Source organism: Mycteria americana, chromosome 1 (genome assembly GCF_035582795.1).
Source record: "Mycteria americana isolate JAX WOST 10 ecotype Jacksonville Zoo and Gardens chromosome 1, USCA_MyAme_1.0, whole genome shotgun sequence".
Lineage (NCBI taxonomy): Eukaryota > Metazoa > Chordata > Aves > Ciconiiformes > Ciconiidae > Mycteria > Mycteria americana.
Window position 1 is genome coordinate 198040466 of NC_134365.1, and position 22079 is coordinate 198062544.

General features: G+C 37.7%; 1 protein-coding gene across 2 annotated transcripts in view; it reads right to left on the bottom strand.

The window, feature by feature from the left end:
* Positions 1 to 22079, bottom strand: part of B3GLCT (beta 3-glucosyltransferase) — a 67870-nt gene that overhangs the window by 16970 nt on the left and 28821 nt on the right. The window contains exons 5-8 of one of the 2 annotated variants that reach the window (XM_075490800.1): positions 14794 to 14870; positions 10604 to 10715; positions 5674 to 5810; positions 4242 to 4305 (exon numbers count right to left, since the gene is read on the bottom strand). In XM_075490800.1, the coding sequence (XP_075346915.1) occupies positions 4242 to 4305; positions 5674 to 5810; positions 10604 to 10715; positions 14794 to 14870 (390 nt within the window). The remainder of the gene's footprint in view (positions 1 to 4241; positions 4306 to 5673; positions 5811 to 10603; positions 10716 to 14793; positions 14871 to 22079) is intronic. The other variant, XM_075490801.1, reaches the window with a different exon arrangement.

Here is a 22079-nt window from a genome sequence, read left to right on the forward strand (position 1 = left end):
AGCAAAAAAAAAGCCAACCAAAATTTAGAGAAAAAGGAAGAAGCAAACCAGTGATGTCTGAAGAAGATAAAAAAACCACCCCTTTGTATTTACATTCCATTCATAATAAAAATAATAATATTTCAATCTGTACTTCATGACACATCAAGAACACTTACACTTGCCCAACATTTCTACTGCAATACTTTTACACCGCTTATAACTTTGTCAGACTAAGTATTCAGGCAGGAAAGTTCTATGTTGGGTGCCTGCCTCAGACCAGTTAAAAGATTAACTTCATTTCATATAAAACTGTTCAGAAACTTGTAAGAACAAAATGAAGTTCTTAAAAATCTAAAAGGCAGAAAATAATATCTCAGTAAGTATGTGGATTCAGAGCTTCCCAGCTGCACTGCCATACACCCCCGATTCTGAATGCTTAGTCTCTTTTGAGGATAGGCCAACGATGTGAAAGCATCTTTGGACACGAGCTGTTTGAACTTATACTCAAGATAAAGGAGATCTGGATTCTAGGTTTGCTTCTGCCTCACTCAGACAGAAGTTACAGCTTCTAGTTTTCACAAGGGTGCCTACACCAACAAACCATAGATATTCTGGGACAGAGACTCTCCATGTTACCTCATGAAACTGAGTTACTGTGTAAAAAGTAAGATTCATGGAACCAACAAGATAGTGTAGCAAAGGGGAGCCTGACTCTACTGCACAGGGGGAATGGGACTCCTCCAAGGGAGGAAAATCAGTCTTGGGTTCTAGTTCTTGTTTCCCATGTTATTTACACATATTCCCAACGGCTCTTGCATGGAAAACAAGTTAAGTGCTTCATTGGACTATGGGACCAGACCCAGCACACACTAAAGGCAATGAAAATGAGTCTCCTTTTCACTGTTTTATGCCTACTTAAGAACTGTTAGCTTTAACCCCCACCAGGGCCAGAATTCAGCTCCTCTTTTAGCAAATAATGTGATCATTAAGCTATTATTAAGAGGGCACAATATTACCTTCTCCCCAGTGTTCAGGAAGAACTCAGCGCAAACCAAGAGCATTAAGTATGGTCTGGACAAGCCCAAGTCACCAAACCAATTACAGACTTCTAAGTTATAGATGATTATTTTCCTGTCCATCTCATTTAGGTCTCAACATTCTCAGAAACTCCCAACTACCTGCACACAGTCATTTCTGGAACTTAGAAAATAGAAGTGCCAGTTTGTTACAGGCCCTGTTAGGACTGGGGGCAGGCTTGAGAATACAATCATATTTTTGAAACTTAAGCTTCCAGATTTGAAAGATTTCGGACAGCAAACACCTAGGGTACAGTCACATACTAGAACACAATTAACTGATGACTTTTTAGCAAGTTGCTGATTGTAACTGGGCTGTCATAACTACATATGTGCTCTTAGACCACCTCAACTGCAAAGTAAAAACATTTAGTTTGATTGCATTGAAAAGAGTTTAATTACCGTATTTTTCTTTGTAATTGAGCAGATGCAGACAACTGGGAGCTGTGCGTACAAACATGGTCACTACTACTGCTCAGCTGATAGTGACTTGCTAAACCACTGTAACTCAGGTGCAGGTTCTTTCAATACAATGAGTTTTGTAGTTTGCAAGTTCTAATTTCTCTTAGCCTCACCATTATTAAGTGGTCTGTTTATTTGCTGTTTTAGCAATGCTTCTGAAAACACAGATGATCTTAGCATTACAGATGAGTTCAACAAAGTACTAAAGGGAAAGACCACTCTATAGGGAAGAAAACGCATAAGCATGAGTGGCAGTTAAGACAAGTACTATTGATAGTGCTTGGAGTAGAGGAGTATGGAAATGACATGTAACACATACATGCTCGTGGTAAGAGCAGCCAATAAACACATATACATCTTCAAGGTTATCTTTTTGCCTTGTCACCACATTCACATTATGGGATGTAAGTGGTTCTTGACCCTGCCTTGTAGCTGGAAGACTACATAACAGCAAGGGATGTGATTTCTAAAGAGCTTTCAGTACAGTTTAAGATTGTATTAGTTCAGGATTCAGCTATTCAGAATTAATGTCTATCACATAAACCAACAAAAAGCAATGCTCCTGCAGCACAAAGAATATTTAACAAATGTAACTTAACATGAATTATTTATGAAAGTTCATAATGTGCTAAGATTTCCCACTGAATAATGAAATCTTCAATAGAAAGTCTTAGAATGGTGTGAAGCTACACTTCAGAAGTGAGGTTAGAGTGCCATTTTAGGTTGTAGAACAGGATGACAGACTGTTCCCAAAACAATGGGAATGGATTTACAATAAAAAGACAAAAAATATTCTTAGCCTTAGTCCTAGTTCAAATCTAATGTTAGATATACAAAAAATCCATTATTCACTTCTAGTTTTGAATAAGCATCTGGGAATATGCTATATATCATGCAGTTACAAAAAGTGTAAAAAACAATCTACAAATGAGCAGCAGCATGACAAAAACCCTTTACCATATTTGCAAGATAGGCCTTCCAGATGGAAGATGATATAAATGTTATGGATGTTAAGAAATAGGGACTTGGAAAGTAGTAGGGTGAAAAAAACCTGATACAGAGCACAATAAAATACCAAGGACTAGAGGCACATGTTATCAGGACTCTGTCAAACTAAAACATTACTTAAAACATTTATTATCCTTCATAAATTTAAACAGTACACACAATCATTAAAGATCACAGATTATATCCTTTGATTTGTTGTCAGTCTTGATTCGCACAAGAAGGGCGTAAAGATAAAAATGATTTAAGAAAGAGAAGATGGTGATTTATAAAATAAATGAGGGGGAATGGAACTGTCTCTAGGGAGACACGAGACTGTGCAGAAAGAATAACTAAAGGGCTGAAGTAGGTTATCAGTAGCAATAAATTTGAAATGAAACATATGCAAAGAACTGCTAACAGAATAAAAAGTGGATGGAAGTAATTTTGCCAGTCGAGTGATCAATTGTTTTTCATTAAGCAATCTGTGGCACATAAAAGAAATGTCTGCTAATGATTTTTTTTTTTATGACACTATGTTTAGAGACTTTGTTAGTGCTGAGGTAGACTGGAATATTGGGAATATACGAATGACTTTGAGGTAACTTACAAAAAGAAGATTAACAGTGTGAAGCCCAAGGTCTTGCATTCATAAAAATTAACAAGAGGAAAGAAACAGCTTGTTGGCTTGTTTCACGTAGAAAAATGAAAGCTGAGAGGGGTCCAATTGCTTTTGAGAAATACATCAGTCAAGGAGGGGAAACTATGTGAAAGAATAGTATTGGCACAAACCCAAATTCATTTCAATATGCTACCAATTTATAAATACACTGTAGATTTATGTTGGAAATAAGGAGGTTTATAACCATTACAGAATAAAGATCTGGAACAGCAGCAGTAGTTTTAAGTAAGGTGAGTTTTTTTGTGGTCTGGAAACACAGTTTATAGCTGCCTTTCAGGAGTTTTAAAAAATTAAAACAAATTCAACATCACTCATAATTTCAGGCCAAAATCAGCAAGCTTATTCCAGATTCATCCTCCCCTTCCACCCTGGTTCAGGAGTTCACTTTGGTGACAGCAGAAAACCATGGGCTGCACAAACATTTTGAAGGCAGAAAAAATAAAAAAGCAGCACTGATATTCTTTCAGATCCCCCCACTCCTTTTTTCTCATGTTCTTTCAGTCAACTCACTTATGCTCTGAAAGACCTAGTGGCTACCTTTTAAAACTGTTGCAAACCAGAGGCAAAAAAAAAATTTCCAGACTTCCATGCTGCAAGTTGCAGAGTTGATTGTTCACACAACAGTTAGGTTCCCCAGACTATTTAATCCAAACTCCATCATATTTAGCTCTTCAAGTCTGATTTAGAAAGTGAGTGAGCCTGGCTGGTATCTGAGATACTATTCATGTCAGCTTATGCTTCATGAATTGGAAGTTTCTCTCCTTCTTTATAGATAGATACCTCAGAAGGTATCTATCTATAAAGCCTAAGAAGATACCTCACTGTATACAACCATGTATGTATTCATATATGAATGCAATTTTATTCATTAATTCTTCTATGCCTGAAATATAGTTTTAAAGTATTATTCTAAAGGAAGGAAAATAAATTAAATATGCCATTGCATTCAAACTTTTTAGCAAACTCTAAGAAAATCTGTTATTTCCATTATCATTTATCACCATTCAAATACATAGATTTGAGACTATTTTTTCTTTCATTACATCACTGCTTACCTCATGCTTTAAATCTATTGTAAAGTCTGACTTGAGTGGTTCACTTTTCAACTTCTTTGCAAGCCTATACAATTAAAGATGAAGAAATTTACTCAAAAAAACATATTAAAAAAATCAGTCACTAGTGTATGCAGCAAAGTCTGGCTGGTACTACTGCCCATCTTAGGGATGGGGTGGGGGGAACACAATTCTGTATTTATTGTCCCAAGAAGTAGCTTATATTTCTTTTTCATATCAATTTTTTTTTTTCATCTGAGCACAGTGTGATGATGTTAATATTAGTTTTCAGCACACACATTTTGAAACATTTTTCCTGCCCAAGAAGAAAGTTCTCATCTGGAGTAGATGGACAGTCTGGCATAACATTTTCAACAGATTAAAAACAGCAGTGCGTTTGAAGCTCAATATTGATCAGCATCTCAAACTTCAGACAATATTCTCTTTTTGTGTATTCCAAAGCACAGTATTTAGGCACCTTCAATTTATGAAAGCATCAATCCTTGCTACAGCAAGATGCATACAACTTCTGAAATCTATGAACTTTTCAAATCTCATTTAAAAACTAAGCATCTAATCTGAAATAAACATCTAGGTTGTCTCTACAGCATGAGAGAAATACTTCTACAGGGCAATACAGTCAACACTAAGATCCAGGAATAAAACTGCTGTCTGTGGGAGACTACATTTTTAAAATGACAAGAGATGGTATTGAACTAGTTGAACGACTAGTACTGGACAACTATTAACTAGTTGACAGGACGTTAACATTTAGATAGGCAGAGTGAAGCAAAATAAATCACACGCACAGCAATGACACAGAAATCTATTTCTGTATCCTCGTCTCCTAATGAATTCTTAAGTGTTTATTTATAATAATTATGCTTGGAATGTGTAAAATAAGGAAGAAATGGAATTTTATCAAAGGAGTATTTTCTGGGTAAGTTTATAGTGGGAGCACGAGTCTATGTAGGCATACCTAGAGCTAGTTGTACGTTACTGTGCCTGGTTGAACATCTTGCTATGCACCTCAGATCCTCAAACTAAAGTAGACTTACACGTATTGGCACAGTTGCTGATAATACAGGTGGCAGCAGCAAAAGCTCAGTGCAGGCTCTGAAGTCAAAACCATGAGAGGCCAGCCTGCACTGGTTGAGTACATCCCAAGCTCTCTGTCATAGCTAAGCTGCAACCAGCAGCTTCAATTCAAAGACAGCTCAAAATTAAAATTTGACTTTGCATATCTATGTGATCTGCAGTAAGACCTTCAAGTGCACTGCAGGCACACCTTCATCTTTTATAGAAAATATTAATCCATATGAAATCGTAACTCATTAAAATAATATTGATTAGCATCTAGAAAATTTGTATAAATTCAACACTCTTAATTACTATCAATAAACAATTAAGAAGTGATTAAAAATTCAATTCTTACTTGTTAACAAGTGGAATGCTAAGTGCCCAACCAGCAGCAAAATCTGGAAATTTAAAGACTGTAGGATTTTCAGCAAAGGCATAATGGTGAATTATTGTAGATTCTTCATCATATAATGCTTTACCTAAAAACCACTCCTGTAAAGGAATATAGGAAACAATTTTGTTCATCCACAGCATCCTTTTAGTGAAGACTACGACTGCATTCATGCTGAATAAAGCAAACCTGAAAACAGAAACAAGGGAAGCATATCGTTCACAGTAATCCAGACAAAAATTATACTTGGTAAGAATGAAACTAAAAGCAGTTCTCTTGAGTTCAGGTTCACACTGTATTTTCAAAACTCCAGCATATGCCCTGAATTCCACCTGTTCAAAGAGCACTGAATCCAAGAATCATAGAAGGGCTGAGGTTGGAAGAAGCCTCTTGAGATCATCTAGTCCAATCCCCCTGCTCAAGGAGGGTCAGCCAGAGCAGGTTGCCCAGGACTCTGTCCAGTTATGTTTTGAATACACTCCACAACCTCTCTGGGCAACCTGTTCCAGTGTTTGACTGCCCAAACTGACTACTGATTAGACAAGACACTCAAAAGCATTGCATTCAGGAACTTTATATATATATCCATTTTGAATTTCCATCTGTCTAGCCTCTTTTACACTAGGGAACTTAAAAAGCAAATACATTTAAAATACCTTGGTCTTCAAAACAATTAAATGAAGAAGGTCCCAAGTATGCACTTGTACAGTAAAAAATTAAGTAGTAATATTATAATTAGTTTTTAATAACAGTGCTTAAGAATTTACTACTGACTCTGCTGTATCTGAAAATAATTAACTAACTTAAATACTACTTCTTTAACATTACTGTCAGTTGTCTTAATCTTTGTTTAGAATCAATATAAAACAAGTATACCTCCAAATTTTTTGCAGAATAAGGACTGTAACGAAGGGAAAAAAGAATATATGTGTATATATAAAATTTTTAAAATAATATATCTATAAATTGCTTTTCAGGCCTACAAGTACAAATGATGAATCAGAATTCTGAATCACCTTAGTGGTTATATTAAATCTTTAAAGTGTGAAGTTCTTTGCATTATGACAGTAACTCAGGCTTTTCTTTTTCCTGACAATTTACAAGTTTATCACTAAAATAGATTCAAAGTTATGGCAACTGTTTTTTCACAAAAGAGTCTCTTTCTCCATCCTCCTGCCATACTTGATTTTTCCCCTCCTTTAAAGGGGCAGCTATCAGCAACAATGAAAAATTCCTTCAAGGCATTAGCACAGTTCACACACTTGACATGAGGTAAATAAATAATTTACACAAAATTCAAGACAAAAGGGAAAATATTCAAGCAAAATACTGTAGAAATATCCGGGGGGGGTAGGGGGTGGGGGTGTCTAACCCCAAGAGTATCTTGCTTCCCAGTAGCCATCTTTCTAACTCCAAGCAGATGTTGCTATACAGACTGAGCTAAATTTTATAGCTGAATTGAGGAGGAAGAATAAGTGAGATTCGGCCAGGGCGCAGCAGTCAGCAAACAGCAGAAGAGACGTCTGCATGCATGAGGAGACACCTACAGCCAAAACCGACTGGCTGAGCCTGGCAGGAGCCTCCTCCACATGCCTCCTGAGGCTGAGAGGTGCTCACGAATCTGTTGAGGAAACAGCCAAAGTTAAACTCACACTACCCAATATATGGAGAAGGTAAGGGTGAAGATTTTTTTCCACCATTTTTTTAACCACCTTCATAGGAGTTGCTACCTGGTAGCTACTTACTCAGCCTGTGATTTAAGCCTTCAATCACAACAGACCCTGTTTTCTCCTTCCTTTATTGGAAGGATTCAATAGTGTGCACTGGAAGGTTTAAAAAACAAACAAGATACTGGGAGGTAAAAGAAAATGGGCAAACATACTAACTTTTATGCACAAAGATGATTGCCTTGAAAGAATCAAAATAGTTCTTTAGAAGCATTTGTACACACCGTTTTTTAACTCTTCTAGGGCCTCCAAGGCTTCAAAAGGTTCATAACACAAGCACACTATTCTGTTTCAGAAATAGGTACTAAATATTAACATTTTAATATGACAATACCATCTGGAGAGAATCCTTTTCTGGATCTCCACTTCATTATGCTACACAGTGAATAAAAATCTTTACTTATCCTAATTCTGCATGCTAACGTCTACACCAAAACAATCTACGGATTAAAAAAAAAAAAACCAACCTTACTTTCCTTTCTCTATAAAACATAGAAAATTAAACCCATACATACACCTTCCTCCGGCTTTCACATAATATTATTTCTGGCAATATTAAGCCACAAATCAACACAGTGAAGGCATTCCAGGTTACAGCCAATACTCTCCAAGCCTGTTTGGTCATAACGTTGTTTATTTACTACACTGATATGTAGGACAAGTAGATCTGTGCAGGCTAGCTTTACAAGATTAAATTAGTTATATGCTAGGAACTTATAAGGTAACTTAAGGAATGATGGTAATCAAATTGAATGTAGGCAAAAATAGGATTAAAAAAAAGAATGTGATTTATTGCATTATGGATAACTACCATCCACAGGATCAGTTAATATTTTGTGCTTCAAAAATGGCAAAAGCACCTATCTTTAGTAAGAACACTCCAAAGTCTTTAGACCACTTTAATATCTGAAGGAATTTGATGCAACAAAACTCAATACCAGACTCAGGGAGGGCAGAGGTGACTTTACATAACTTGCTAATCAAGTTGATTCTACCCACTCACTCCTGTATCCACCTACTCACAAACACCAAGACAAGTGCGCCAAATTCATCTGTTCAAGACTTGTGTCTGACACAGAGGACAGGAGATTTCAGCTGTCACATCCCCAGTGTCTTACTAGAACATCTTACGATTCTCAAAGACAAACTGTTCTTTAGACAGATCTTTTATACCCTTTAAGTATCAACAGCTACTAAGTCATTGCTGCCAATCAGCTTGGTTTACTCATTCTGAATACCTTTGGGGCTGCAGTCTGTCATCCTGTTTGGATGACAGGAAAAGGAGTGGCACATACAATTTGGATTAACCTTGCTGCCGCCTTCCATTATGAAAGCACAGGTTGAATCAATCTGCTGTTGAAAGAGAATCACAGAGGGGTTGAGGTGGGAAGGGACCTCTGGAGATCATCTGGTCCAACCCACTTGCTCAAGCAGGGCCACCTACAGCAGGTTGCCCAGGACCATGTCCAGAAAGCTTGCGAGTATCTCCAAGGATGGAGACTCCACCACTTCCCTGGGCAACCTGTGCCAGTGCTCAGTCACCCTCACAGTGAAAAAGTGTTTCCTGATGTTCAGACATTATTCAGCATCTGAGTGCTTGCCTTGAGGTCTTCATGTAAATCAGATATTCTTCACTGTTTTTTAGTTTTACTGCAGTCAATAATGTTCTTGGTTATCAATTCAGGTCATTCTCTTAACATTCATCCACAGTCTCGTATGATGCTTTCACAAATGTTTTCAGTCATAGTCCATTCATATCAGTCTCAGTAGTTCTGTTACTAACCTCTACATATCCAGATTGAAAGGCTGCAGATTCATCAACTATTCACATGCCCCTTGTAGACCTTTTATTGTGATTAATGTATACCAGCTTTTTATTATGCAGACTGCTGACATTTTAAAATTAATAATGAATGAGTTCATTCTGGTCTAACTCATCTTAAATTTTGTAACTGATGGACTACTATTGTATATAAGGAGTCAGTTATGGACCGTTACACTAAGATGACGATTACTATGTACAAAAGCAAAACGTTTTATTTTCCTTTTAATGCAGGTTGGAATACAATTTGTTACTGTAATAGGATTTACATGTAATGCAAAGGACAGATGAAAACTGGCATGAGGGCAGCATCTAGAACAAAAATCTTTATGTTTCTATTCTGAGAACATCACTTAGGAGTAGGTGTTTCTGAAACAGAAATAAAAGGATATTCCAAAGGCCTAAATATATTCAGTCAGCCATTTTGAAGACAGTGTGTTTAAAAACGTAAGGTCTCTGAATTACTATTATTACCATTTTATAAAAGAATTGTGTGAAAACATGACGAGGCCCTGTGCCTGCAACAGAAGTAAATAACCTAAAGTGAGACCTGAAGCAGAGATCAATACTCAGTCAAGGTAACAATAAAGAGGCAAAATAGGTTTCTCAGAGGAGATTTTGGCTTCTTTTATTTGCGGCAAAATATGGACATGAAGCTGAAACTTTTTTTGAACATTAAGAACATTAACAGCTTTCGTGTCAGTTGCATTGCCAAATTTACTTTGTTCCATGGTGACTGCATTTTTCCTTTGTTCTGCGAGTCTTTTGGTTTTCTTTCTTTTCCAGCAGGTAAAGAAAACTGTCTTATCACCAAGACAGTTCAGAAACAGAATGCAAATAACATACCCTATTATATTAGATCAGAGACAGTTAGTCAAACTAACATCAGTCATTCTGTCTGTTGATAAGCAAAATTGATGACAGACAGGAAAATGGGGAGAGGGGACCACACAGTAGACTACATCTGTCTTTTTACTGATGCTACATTATTTTCAGGCTATCCACAGAAGGAATCTTTCTGCCACTCAATTTTAACAGTTCTTCAACAGCTAGACAGGCACTCATATTGCTTCATGTTAAATACCTTGCTCACGCTCAGCCTCAGCAACAGAAATCTAGCTCCCTATTTTAAGCTGTTTGGCTACATCTTTTCCAATGATTGGAGTTCTGAGCCACCCAGGCAGTGTTATGAAATTAAATTCTGGACCACAGAAATTGTTCTGTAACTAGGAATTCTAAAATTCTGTATTTATAATTTTGTACCTAAAATTATTCCACACGTTTAATCTAAAAACTCATTCAAGCACATTCAAAAGGAAGTTAAATATCTAAATTTTTGTTTCACCTTAGACCCGTCAAATCTTCCAAGTGTTTCTAGCAGCTTTACAACTTGTATTCTTGTGTCTTCTTCACAGAAGAAAATCCACGAGGAGTTCCTACCATAGGTAACAGAGAAGCTAACAAAAGAAATTAACATTTTACTACTAAACTGGTTTATGAACAGAATGATAGATTCAACCCCCATTCCCAAATAGAAGTACTTTGCAATCAATCATTAATTTACACAGAAACAGAAACTTTTACTACTTACTTAGAATTACGTAACAGAGGACTACAGTGAATGGATAAAAATATTGCCTCTGCTGCTATCGATTTGTATAGCACCCGTTAGTCCAGAAAGAAGGGAATGGAGATATATAAAGAACGTCCACTCAGAAATGTATAGGTACTACAGGTATAACCACTTATGAATTCAGAAGTTTATAGATAGCAGTTTAAGTTACCTTCCCCTCTGTACCTTAACTTTCTTCCAAGGAGCCCCACTGTTGGGCATCTAACACCACTGCAACAATCATGAAACTGCCTAATGACAGGTTTTCTCACAACTGTTTGACACTGACCATATCATCGTCCCCAACCTAAAAACTTCATTAGCTTTTTCAGCACAGTGAAACTACACAGATTGAAGGGATGCTCCTACCTTCCTCAAAGCTAACACTAATCTCAATGCACAATTCCTGACTCCTTCAGAAAATTCTCATCCCTTATTTCTCTACTCCTCCCAGCTTAATTCTTCTACTACTTAACAAAACAAAGCCTTATTAATTCATGACATCCTAATGGAGACAAAAACCCCAACAATCTCTACTTGTCCAGTTTCCTTTGTATAGCTTTAACATTGATTTAATTAAAGAAATCATCTGAGAAGAGGGATAAGAAAATTAGCACCTATAAACACCACAGATTTCTCCCTCTACAGCATTGTCTACTGATAAAATCAGCAATGAAAATAAACAGTAGACGTGTAAGTCATCAAAAATAACTAAAAAAAGGGTGATAGGATCATTTATGTTTTAGGGAATGCTATTTGCCTAAAAAACCCCAAACAAACAAACAAACCCCCCCCCCCAAACCAACCAAAACCCAAACCCACTATCTGAGAAATACTTGTGCTAGAACATGTGATAGCTGCCTCTGCAGGTCTTCAAATTACATGCTAGAAGCACCAGATGGTTGCCAGGTGCTAAATTAGTTCAGTCTTTTTTCATCTGGGACAAGTAATTGTTCTGGTTTTGGCTGGGATACAGTTAATTTTCTTCACAGTGCTAGTATGGGGCTGTGTTTTGGATTTGTGCTGGAAACAATGCTGATAACACAGGAATGTTTTAGTTACTGCTGGGCAGTGCTTACACAGAGTCCAGGCCTTTTCTGCCTCTCACCCCACCCCACCAGCGAGGAGGCTGGGGGTGCACAAGAATTTGGGAGGGGACAGAGCAGGGACAGCTGACCCCAACTGATCAAGGGGATGTTCCATACCATATGACGTCATGCTCAGCATAGAAAGCTGGGGGAAGAAGGAGGAACGAGGGGATGTTTGGAGTGATGGCGTTTGTCTTCCCAAGTAACTGTTACATGTGATGGAGCCCTGCTTTCCTGGAGATGGCTGAACACCTGCCTGCCGATGGAAAGGAGTGAATGAATTCCTTGCTTTGCTTTGCTTGTGTGTGTGGCTTTTGCTTTACCTATTAAAATATCTTTACCTCAACTCACAAGTTTTCTCACTTTTGCTCTTCTGATTCTCTCCCCCATCCCACTGGGGGGGAGTGAGTGAGCAGCTGTGGGGGGCTGAGCTGCCTGCTGAGGTTAAACCATGACAGTCATCTTCCCATAAAGCTACCTTTCCTCTGTGTCTTGCGATGGTATTTGATTATTCACTGCTTTCTGCTTATGACATTTAATTTGCTAAACTATAATAGCCAGAAGAACTCACAATTCATTCATCCTTTTACTTCATAAAAGCATATACTTGTTGCCTACTCAACACTGTAATCTGGGCAACTCTTTGCCATTTAGATAAGCAAACCGGACACAATCAGCTGGGAAACACACCTCCTAGCTGTTCCTGCGAAAACTTGCCGAACAAGTACAGAAAGGGTATCAGATACCCTCATGTTTTTAAAAATGTACAGTATTCAGTGTCCTGCAAAGACTGCAGGCTTTTCTCACACTTTAGTGCTCAGCTAGCACTTTAGGAGAGAAATATCTGGATTTACACAAAAGCAGGTGGGTGAGGGCCAAGGAGAAAAATGCTAGAATGATCCACACAAAAAGAATTGCTGTATCTTGTGAATATAGCACAAACAAGTTCACAAAAAGAATTATCTGTTCATCTAGCTATTGATGGACAAACAGAATTATTTTCAAGGCTAAGTATTTCAGGCTTGCAGAGAGTCTTATGTAGACCTCATAGCACACAAATTTGGAGTTCAGATTGCAAGGAATCTTTGGAGATACTCAGGTAAGATCCAGTTTCAGGGTAATAACTTAAAAAAGGGGTTTCTTCTCTGCTTAATGAACGTGGTTACTGAGAAGAAATGCAGTAGGCCTTCTGGAAGCAGTAAGGGTACTGTGTCATAAGACATCCATTCATGTCTTATGATTACATCTTCTGAAATGAAGTATTTTGCCCAAGTTAACCTGTGCCCAAGAACTAAAAATTAAGAATTATCATAACTGTTTAGAGGCCTACTTAAAAATGCTGACAACCACAGAACTGAGGGAAGCCATTCTTCTGAAAGCAGTTTTCAGGTAAGAGTGCATCTTCTATCACAATTCCTAGCATCATCAGCTGCTGCAGAATGCACTGATCCCTTAATCTCCCTTCCTCCTCTTCTGTCCATTGAAAAAACTAAACAGTACAAACCTCACAACATTGACATACTTCTGAACAACTCCATGTCTTCATTCTGCCAAAAGTGGTAAGTGAAATAGTAGACACAAGGAACTTTGTATTCTAGAATTCTCTTCCAAGACGGAAATCCTCTACTTAAGATTCCTCTTCTGATTTTTGAAGAATTTTCTTCTGCTTTATCATACAAACTAGTATTTGTATTTTTGCTTCTCAGTTTTGCTATCTTGTAAGAGCTATATCTGTAAACCCTGTCACCGAGACATAAATAATTCAGAAGAGGAACCACTAGGTCATTGAAACAGGAGCTAAGAAAGATGATTGATAGTTGGAACATCATCTTCCAGTTTTTCAATTTACTTTAATTGTCCTTCTTTTCACAGTTTACATATATCTCAAAGATAGCTCCTATACAAACACTATTTTAATGTTTCTACACACAGAGAAAGCAATGGAAAGCAGAAGAGGGAAAAACATCCTGTCCTGTAACCAGTCTGGTGCAAAAATCTCAAACCAAAACAAAAACATCCTTTTGAGTAACTCTAATAAATTATATTAAATAAATTAAACCTCAAGAGGCTGCAGAGCCTCTGGCATCAGTTTCAAATGCAAGTTTTAGGCAAAGGATAGCCTTCAGTACTATGGAGCTTTTAGGACTTTCTGAAACAGGAATCATTGCTTCCTAACAGTTTGCAACATACTACCGTGTAAATGCAGCACGTCTTCCCTGGAGACATCTGCACAAGCTAAGAAGAAAATATATTTTGAGATTACCCGTCTTCTCTGACCATACTAAGATGAAAACTGGCCATATAAGCTTCTAAAAAGATGTCGAAATCTACACTTTTTCACTATAGAGGCATACCACCTCTTAGAAACACTATAAGCAATAAAAGCTAGAAACCCCAAACAGGTATATTATCTATTTTTAAAAAATTATTTATCCGCTTCATTCAGCCAAGTAATCTGAAGGTCAGAAATTCTGAAATACCTCACACCTTACACTGTGAGAAGTGGGGACCAAAAAGGAAAATGCACATTTAAAAAGGGTATTTCTTTTGACTAGTTTACTTCCTTAATAATTTTAAAACCCACAACAATTTGAAGAAGGTAGTTGCTCAGTTACATTATATTATTGTTGTTTTTATTTAAAATAGCTCTCTGATTTAATGAAATTTAACAGAAAATAGCTTTGGAAAACTAAAAAAGAAGAGTAAGAAAGTGAGAAGATAAGGTTGCAACTCTCATTCAAAAACTTTCCTTCTGAAAAAAGAGGTCTGAGTAATTAATATTTATATTCTTGGTTGCAAAAAATTCCGAAAATAACTAGCATTCATTACACTTACTCTCTCATTAATGGTAATATTGTCCATGCACCTTCATGCCCGTCCATCTGATGAATAAGCAGAACCGTAGGTAATTCCTTTAAGAAAAATAAAAATATTCCCATTAAACTTGCATTATACACACTTTTTTCCCTAAACGCCAACTAATCTTAAAAAAATTACTCTGGAATTACTACTCTTCATTGTTTTTTACTGGCAAGTAGCCCTGCAAAATAGATGACTTAGGATGGTACAAAACAAGGCAATCTGCCATTTAAGGAAAGTGCTTCTTCCAACTCATGATTTCTTAATTCTCTATTACATATAAAGCTAATACACTTCAAGTGAAATGTTTTGTATAGGTCCCATGTAGTCAATTAAGCAATATATCATACTCACTTCTTTACCGTATCATAAAACTCCATACTGTAAAGGAAGACTTATAAACAATGTAGGGTATTCTACAAAGGCTTCCACTGACAATCACGTTACACAGAGCTTATGCAGGAGTTCTAACACGCTCTACTTTGCTGAGTTCACCTTTGACCTGTCACACTAAATTAATAACAAAAAACCCACAGGTTTATGCAAAAATCAAAATGAGGAGTTAGCATTTTTTCTTCCTGAAAAATCAAAGAAGCTCCCTACAAAGGAAAATCTTTTCATAAATTTCTGTGTTCCTTTGTTACTTGAAATCTCTTTGGTGTGGCAGATCCTGATGTTTAGCAGACAAGCTATCATTCTGGGGTAGTTCCCAAGAAAACATCCTTTAAACACAGCCCTCTGATAAACCAAACTGCATAATTCATTCACTAGTTCATACATGTAAAAACTGGGAGATATATATATATCCCATAATATATAGGCAGTATCTTACTTCATTGATTAACTACCTATTCATTTACAATTACAATTCTCTATTCTCTCTATTCTCGGCATCATTAGGGTCACAAGTTCACAAATGTCTAAATCCTTTGGGTTAGGTAATTGTACTAATACTGAAGCAAAAATCTTCCTGCCGGAAAAGCCTAAGCCTCACCATCTAAGTACCTCCCATTACAACAATTAACCTAATAAAGCACTGGTGGTGTTAATGCACTTTAACATAAATGACTTACCACTAGCAGGCAAATGATCCCACCTTTCCATTATACAAACTGTTAGGTTATGTGCTTAAAGGCTCATCTCCATAAACACAGAGAAGTGCAGAGGAACTGTAACAGGATAGGAACCCCAATAAAGTCATTGGAGAAAACTGAGCACCCTGACCTCGTTCCCCCCAGGCCTGTCCCAGGGGAGCCACCAGCCTGTCCAGGCATGACACTCACCAGCTAAAGAGAAGGGAGAAGCTCCCTGCTCACCTTACAGTCTGACAAGGGGTTACTGCCTACAGGGGCATGGGACTCATTACAGGATTCAGGGGAAGAGAATTTTGGGATGGCACAAAACTTATTATGAGATGCTTAGAGGAAGATGAAAGGCCAGGAAAAGAGGGATCGAAGTGGTTTGAGGAGGAACAACCATTGGTAAACACAGGGAAGGGAAAAAAGAAGTTGGTCACTTAAAAACAGATTGCTGGTCAGGACGCTTGTCTGGCCATGCCCTGCACTGGTCACTGCCGTCTGTCCTGTCTTCTCCTTAAATTTCATTTCTAACTCCTGGGTAGGGGACTCTGTGTGCCTGTGTGTGTTTGAAGGTCTGAGTGACTGCAACAGGAGGGGGTACCATGAGTCATAGGGGTGCACGTCTGTGGTGCCAGAAACCGTGGAGAGCGGGGTGCATGCACGTTGTATGTGTGGGGGTGTCAGTGTGCTCATGAGCATCAAGCCGAACTAAGAGTAAAGGAGGCTTGGGATCCAGGTATCAGAGCAGCCACAAGTCCGGGACAGACGCTGCAGAGACCAAGGGGCCTGATGGTCGGAGGAACAAGGAGGTCCCAGGTACAGGAGAGCCTCTGGGGCACAAGGGTCAGCTACTGGTAGGGTACAAGCCTGCACCAGCTACCAGAAAGACCCATTTGCATGTGTGTGTCTGTGCGTGAGGCAACAGGGAGGCCAGAGGGTCTAGGGGTCAACTACTGGATGCACAGAGTGTCTCAAGATACTGGGAGGATTCATAATGTCTGCATGTGTGCGTGTGTGTGTGCAGGAGCAGGGCTGAGCACCAGCAACTGGAATGAAGCTGCGAGCCACACAGCAAGCCTCACATGCTGGCAACTACAGAGACTGTGAATGCAAAGGCCAGCGACTACACAGACTGAATGTCAAAGACCAGCTACTGAAAGCATCCATATTGTTGGTATGTGTATTTATGTATACATATTCCACAAACAGGCTTTCATCCTGATCAGTCAGAGAGGTGAAACATGGTCAGGCCATTGGTGCAGTTTGTGTTTGTGTGAGTGCTGTGCTTTCCATCTGTGTTGATCTACATGGATGACCACGTATACATGTACACGTATTGTGTGTATGTGTGCACATGTGGCTATTGGGAACACATGCTCAGCCTTGCTGCTGGCTGGACCTGGGGACGCAGAGCTGCAGCAGCCTTGCCTCTGTCAAGCTAGCAGATTCGGCAGCTCCTAAGACAAACCATCTTGACCTCTCAAGGGCCTAATTCCTTTCCACTTACACCATGCATATGCCAAACATTTTTGTTTGACGAATGCGTCTCATGAATATAAGCCATTAACATAAAATTCACATTTAAACACAAAAATAATTTATTCTCTAAGAAAAGCTATAAGATAAAGTTTACACTGCTTGCTGACTCTGTCAAGTTTACTTTAAATCCTTTTTAAGGGCAATTAAGGATAGCACCTAGAAATACATAAAACCCCCAAACTTCATACACTAAAGAAAACATCTCTACCACTCTAAAGAATAACTGTGTCTCTCAGGAGTGCATTAACCCTATCAAAAAATAACAATCTGCTGTTTTTAAAAATATTTATGCTATTGTGAATGACCCAAATTGAAAAGAAACAATGCCAAAACTCTAATTTGGAACAGGATATTCAGCTGCATCTAAAATATCAGCAGTTCTGATTTATGGTTCTAGTTCAAGGCAATCTTTCAAATATGTTTCTAGCTAGTTTAAATTTACTGCAAAACCAAAGAAGTCCAGGGGTTTTTAAGGGAAGTGGCAAATCTTAGTAACAGTATGCTCAGTGTCTGGTATTTCTCTAAAATGTAACCACTTCATGGTAAAACCATAAAAATATGTTTGCTTATGGGATTGCAGATAGGAATATAAAAGGGCAAACCTCTGTCTTTACAAGAATGTTTGTTTTTACAAGCGTACAAACCCTGCAGTTATGCTAGTATTTGTATGTGGCCACGTATTTCATGTACAATAGGAGCCAGACAGAGATAAAAGTAGTTAATAATAATATATTCAGTGTCTATATCGCACTAGAGGCTGAAGTTTTATTCATTTTAGATACAAACAACATTTGCCCATGCAAAAGGTATGAAGAACATTACATAATCTAAGTAGCTGTACCATATACTCAGGTATCTCCTCTTTAACAAAAAGCCCCAACTCTTTCCTTTGTGCAGATCAAAGGAGTGATAATAAAGAAAAAGCACTCTTTCTTGAGCTAATCCGATACTTTTGCAAGGTATCTTTTATTTTTGACACTCTCATAAGCCTGCTCTCTTTCTCTACCCAACTTCCTCTAAAACATGAAAATACATGTCCTGCATATACCTTTCCTTCCACTCATCTCTAATAATGCATCAATTCTGATTTAATAAAGGAGATGCTTAAAAAGCACTGTACAGGTAAAATAGCCTCTTCCAAAAATACAGGAGGATCTCTGTTGCTTTTCCTTTCTCATTTTATGTATTTTCATTCTGAACCTAGTGGAACTGGGCTGACCTATTCATTTTATTTATTCTACCTTCACGAGTTCGGTGTATCTCATAAAACTCTCCTACAAATGCATCCATATCCTGTACTGTATTCACTGGTTATTTTATCTTGAAACTATTGTTTCCACAGTTAGAGAGCCCATATGCTTTCACACATATTAACACTTCACATATGACACAAGTCAAATTTAATCTAAATAAAATAATATAATCACTTTTGAAGACCAAGAAACTACCCTCCCACTTTCACAACTGAGCTGACTATAAAAGGGCAAAACCAAAAAATGGAATCACTTCTGGTCTGAAATACAGTATAAGGCATTTTTACCCCAAATACCACCTACTGGATCAGCACAGTGAGAGCAGTAATACTTGCCACAGATTACAACTGCAAACTCTACACAAACAAAAAAGTGTGAATAAAGGAGTTAGAACCACATCTCCAAACCAATTCAAAAGACATTGACACAGCCTCACATGTACCTTTAAAATAATTTAGTATTATTTATGCAAGTTGAAATACAAAGATGCTAGTGACATGCTCAATTTCACAGCAAATCATCAACAGAACTGAAATCAAACACTGGTTCTTGAATCTAAACATTAAAAGTCCTCTTCATTAACACGTGAAAAACCTTGGGGGGAATAGCATATCCAATGAGGAAAAAGAGCATTCAGAATAAAAGAATTCTTATGCAATAATTAAGATAATTGCTAACCCAAAACAAATATCTGAAATCTTTCTGTACTACATGCAATTTCATATTAATCTACCAAAACCTATATGAGAAATGTACAATTTATAGAGAACAAAACAGTACGGTGTAAAAACAAAGAAAAGGGCTAAGATTTCATAGACTACAAGGCCAAAATGGACCTCTGTAAGCACCCAGGATGGCAGAGATCATCCCCAGCTAAAATGGGATTTCCAGAGCCACAGCTAGGTCACAACCCCTAAGACCCCCTAGCAGACCTGCTCTTGTTTTGTCTTCCTGCGGAAGGGAGTCCACTGAATTTCATCTAAGCATAACTAAACCTTGCCCTAAGTGTATGGTTTAGTGAGACCATGCTTTTAGAACATAATTCAAACTGGATGTTGCTCACCACTATTTATTACATGCCCTGTGTGACATAATATTTTAAGTACTACATATAAACAGATACGGAACTGCAGTGAAGTGCAAAACATGACAATAATATGTTTATTGTTATATTACTGAGTCACCTGATCAGAGCAATTAGCAAATTTATAACACATTATAGAAAAATACAGTAGTGTATAGGAATCTGCTCTTAATGAGTCCAGTATACTGGCATCTGTAGGTGTCTTGCATATATCCCTGTGCTTTGTAAGTTTATTAAACTGCCTCATGAAACCCAGAACTGGGGGGGGAGGAGGGGGAATCCTAAACCCTAGACACTGTTGTTGAATCGCATAGTTCCAGAATTAGAAAAGATTTCCTAGTTTTTGCTCTACATGCTCTACAAGCACTTAACAACATTTTCCCTATTCTCTTATCTTCTTTTCAGAAATTAATCTTAAGACACATTCAGAGCTAGCCTATCTACCCTCTTCTCAGCCTTCCCCTGGGAGGTTAAATAAGCCAAGCTCTTCCAGTCATCCGTTATGACTACTTTGACAAAGCAGAGCTGTGGAATACACACTGAAGTCTCCCTACAGCTTTATTTTCACAAACATGCCACTTCTGTAGACACCGTGAAGGATTTCTAAAATGACAGAAAGAGCAAATCTCAGACCTCTAAACCCAGTGGGTCAGTCAATTTGCTAGAATTGCCACCATCAAATACTACACTGTACGCTACATCTTCTCCATATTCTAACAATTCACTTAACCATTGAAAACTACAATACACATTTCAAATATTTTTCATGCTTTAAAGACATAAGTATCAATATTTATCAGAGCACCATGTCCAAAAATCCAGGACAAAATATTATTTCAATGTACTCCTTCAAGTAAAACCCACGAATGATTTAAAGTACTATTTTACAATACAACTGTAACAAAAGTACTTTGCTTCTGTTTAACAAGTCAGTTATTTGGGAGCTTCTCCAAAATGGTCACAGCCTTTTTAACCTTTGCTCTATTTCTCCCTTTAAGCTGTTTTCATAGAATCATGCAATGGTTTGGGTTGGAAGGGACCTTTAAAGGTGATCTAGTCCAACCCCCCTGCAATGAGCAGGGACATCTTCAACTAGATCAGGTTGCTCAGAGCCCCGTCCAACCTGATCTTCAATGTTTCCAGGGATGGGGCATCTAGCTCCTCTCTGGGCAACCTGTTCCAGTGTTTCACCACCCTCATCATTAAAAATTTATTTCCTTATATCTAGTCTGAATCTACCCTCTTTTATTTTAAAACCATTACCCCTTGTCCTATCGCAACAGGCCCTACTAAAAAGTCTGTCCCCATCTTTCTTATAAGCCCCCTTTAAGTATTGAAAGGCTGTAATAAGGTTTTAAAAAAACCCATGTTGCTAACAAAGCATAATATCCAATAAATAGACATTTTGTAGTCTTTTGCTCCTCAGGAAGCCTGAAGTAATAAAGTATAATCTGCTATTTTCCATTAGAGAGAATCTCTACTTCTGTTCTACTCTCAGATGCCTGGTTATCATTTTAAAAAAGAACCGAGTTTTTGTAACATATTATATGCAGTTTCAAAGGGTTCAGGGAAAGGCCATAGCACTACCCTGCTTTCATAAATCAAGAGCAAGATGCCGTGTGTAAGTCTGTCGTCAAATGATCCTACATTAAAGAAAAGATGGAAGCATTTACCCAATCATATGGAGGTAATAACTGCAACTTAAGAAAGTGATTTGAAGTGTTCCTGACTGTAACTTCAGATAAGAGGCAAAAAAAAGGAAGAGTTTTAATGAAGAGGAAGTAATTTTATTCCTTTTTCCTACTGTACATTATATTGAAATCCTCAGAACACAACTTAGCTGCCAGAAAATATACTTGAATACAGAACCAAAGCACTGACTCCTGAGTGCTTGCATGCTAGATCCAACAACTCATTGCCTGAGAAAATAGCTACAATAAGTATTTGTCTCTGAATGGACTTTTTAGGCAGTTAGCTGGAATATTAATCCTTATGCAATAAACTATTTCATCATCAAAAAGAAAGCTTTCTACTACAATGTATTTCTGTCTCAAAAACCTATAATTATTGATGTAACTTTTTCATGTGGGAAAGATGCTGGTAGCCACTGATTTTTTTATTTTACTGGGCTGTTCTTCAACAATAGTCAGAGTAAATTTCAGCATGCAGATTACAGTGTTGCCAATTGCTAACATGCTGCTAGAGTTCCCACAATTAGAAAATCAGTAAAAGGTCCAATAAGGTTTTTGTGATCCAGAAATAATTCACTTGTGGTCAGTAGTAATCAGTGTTAATTTGGTTTACATT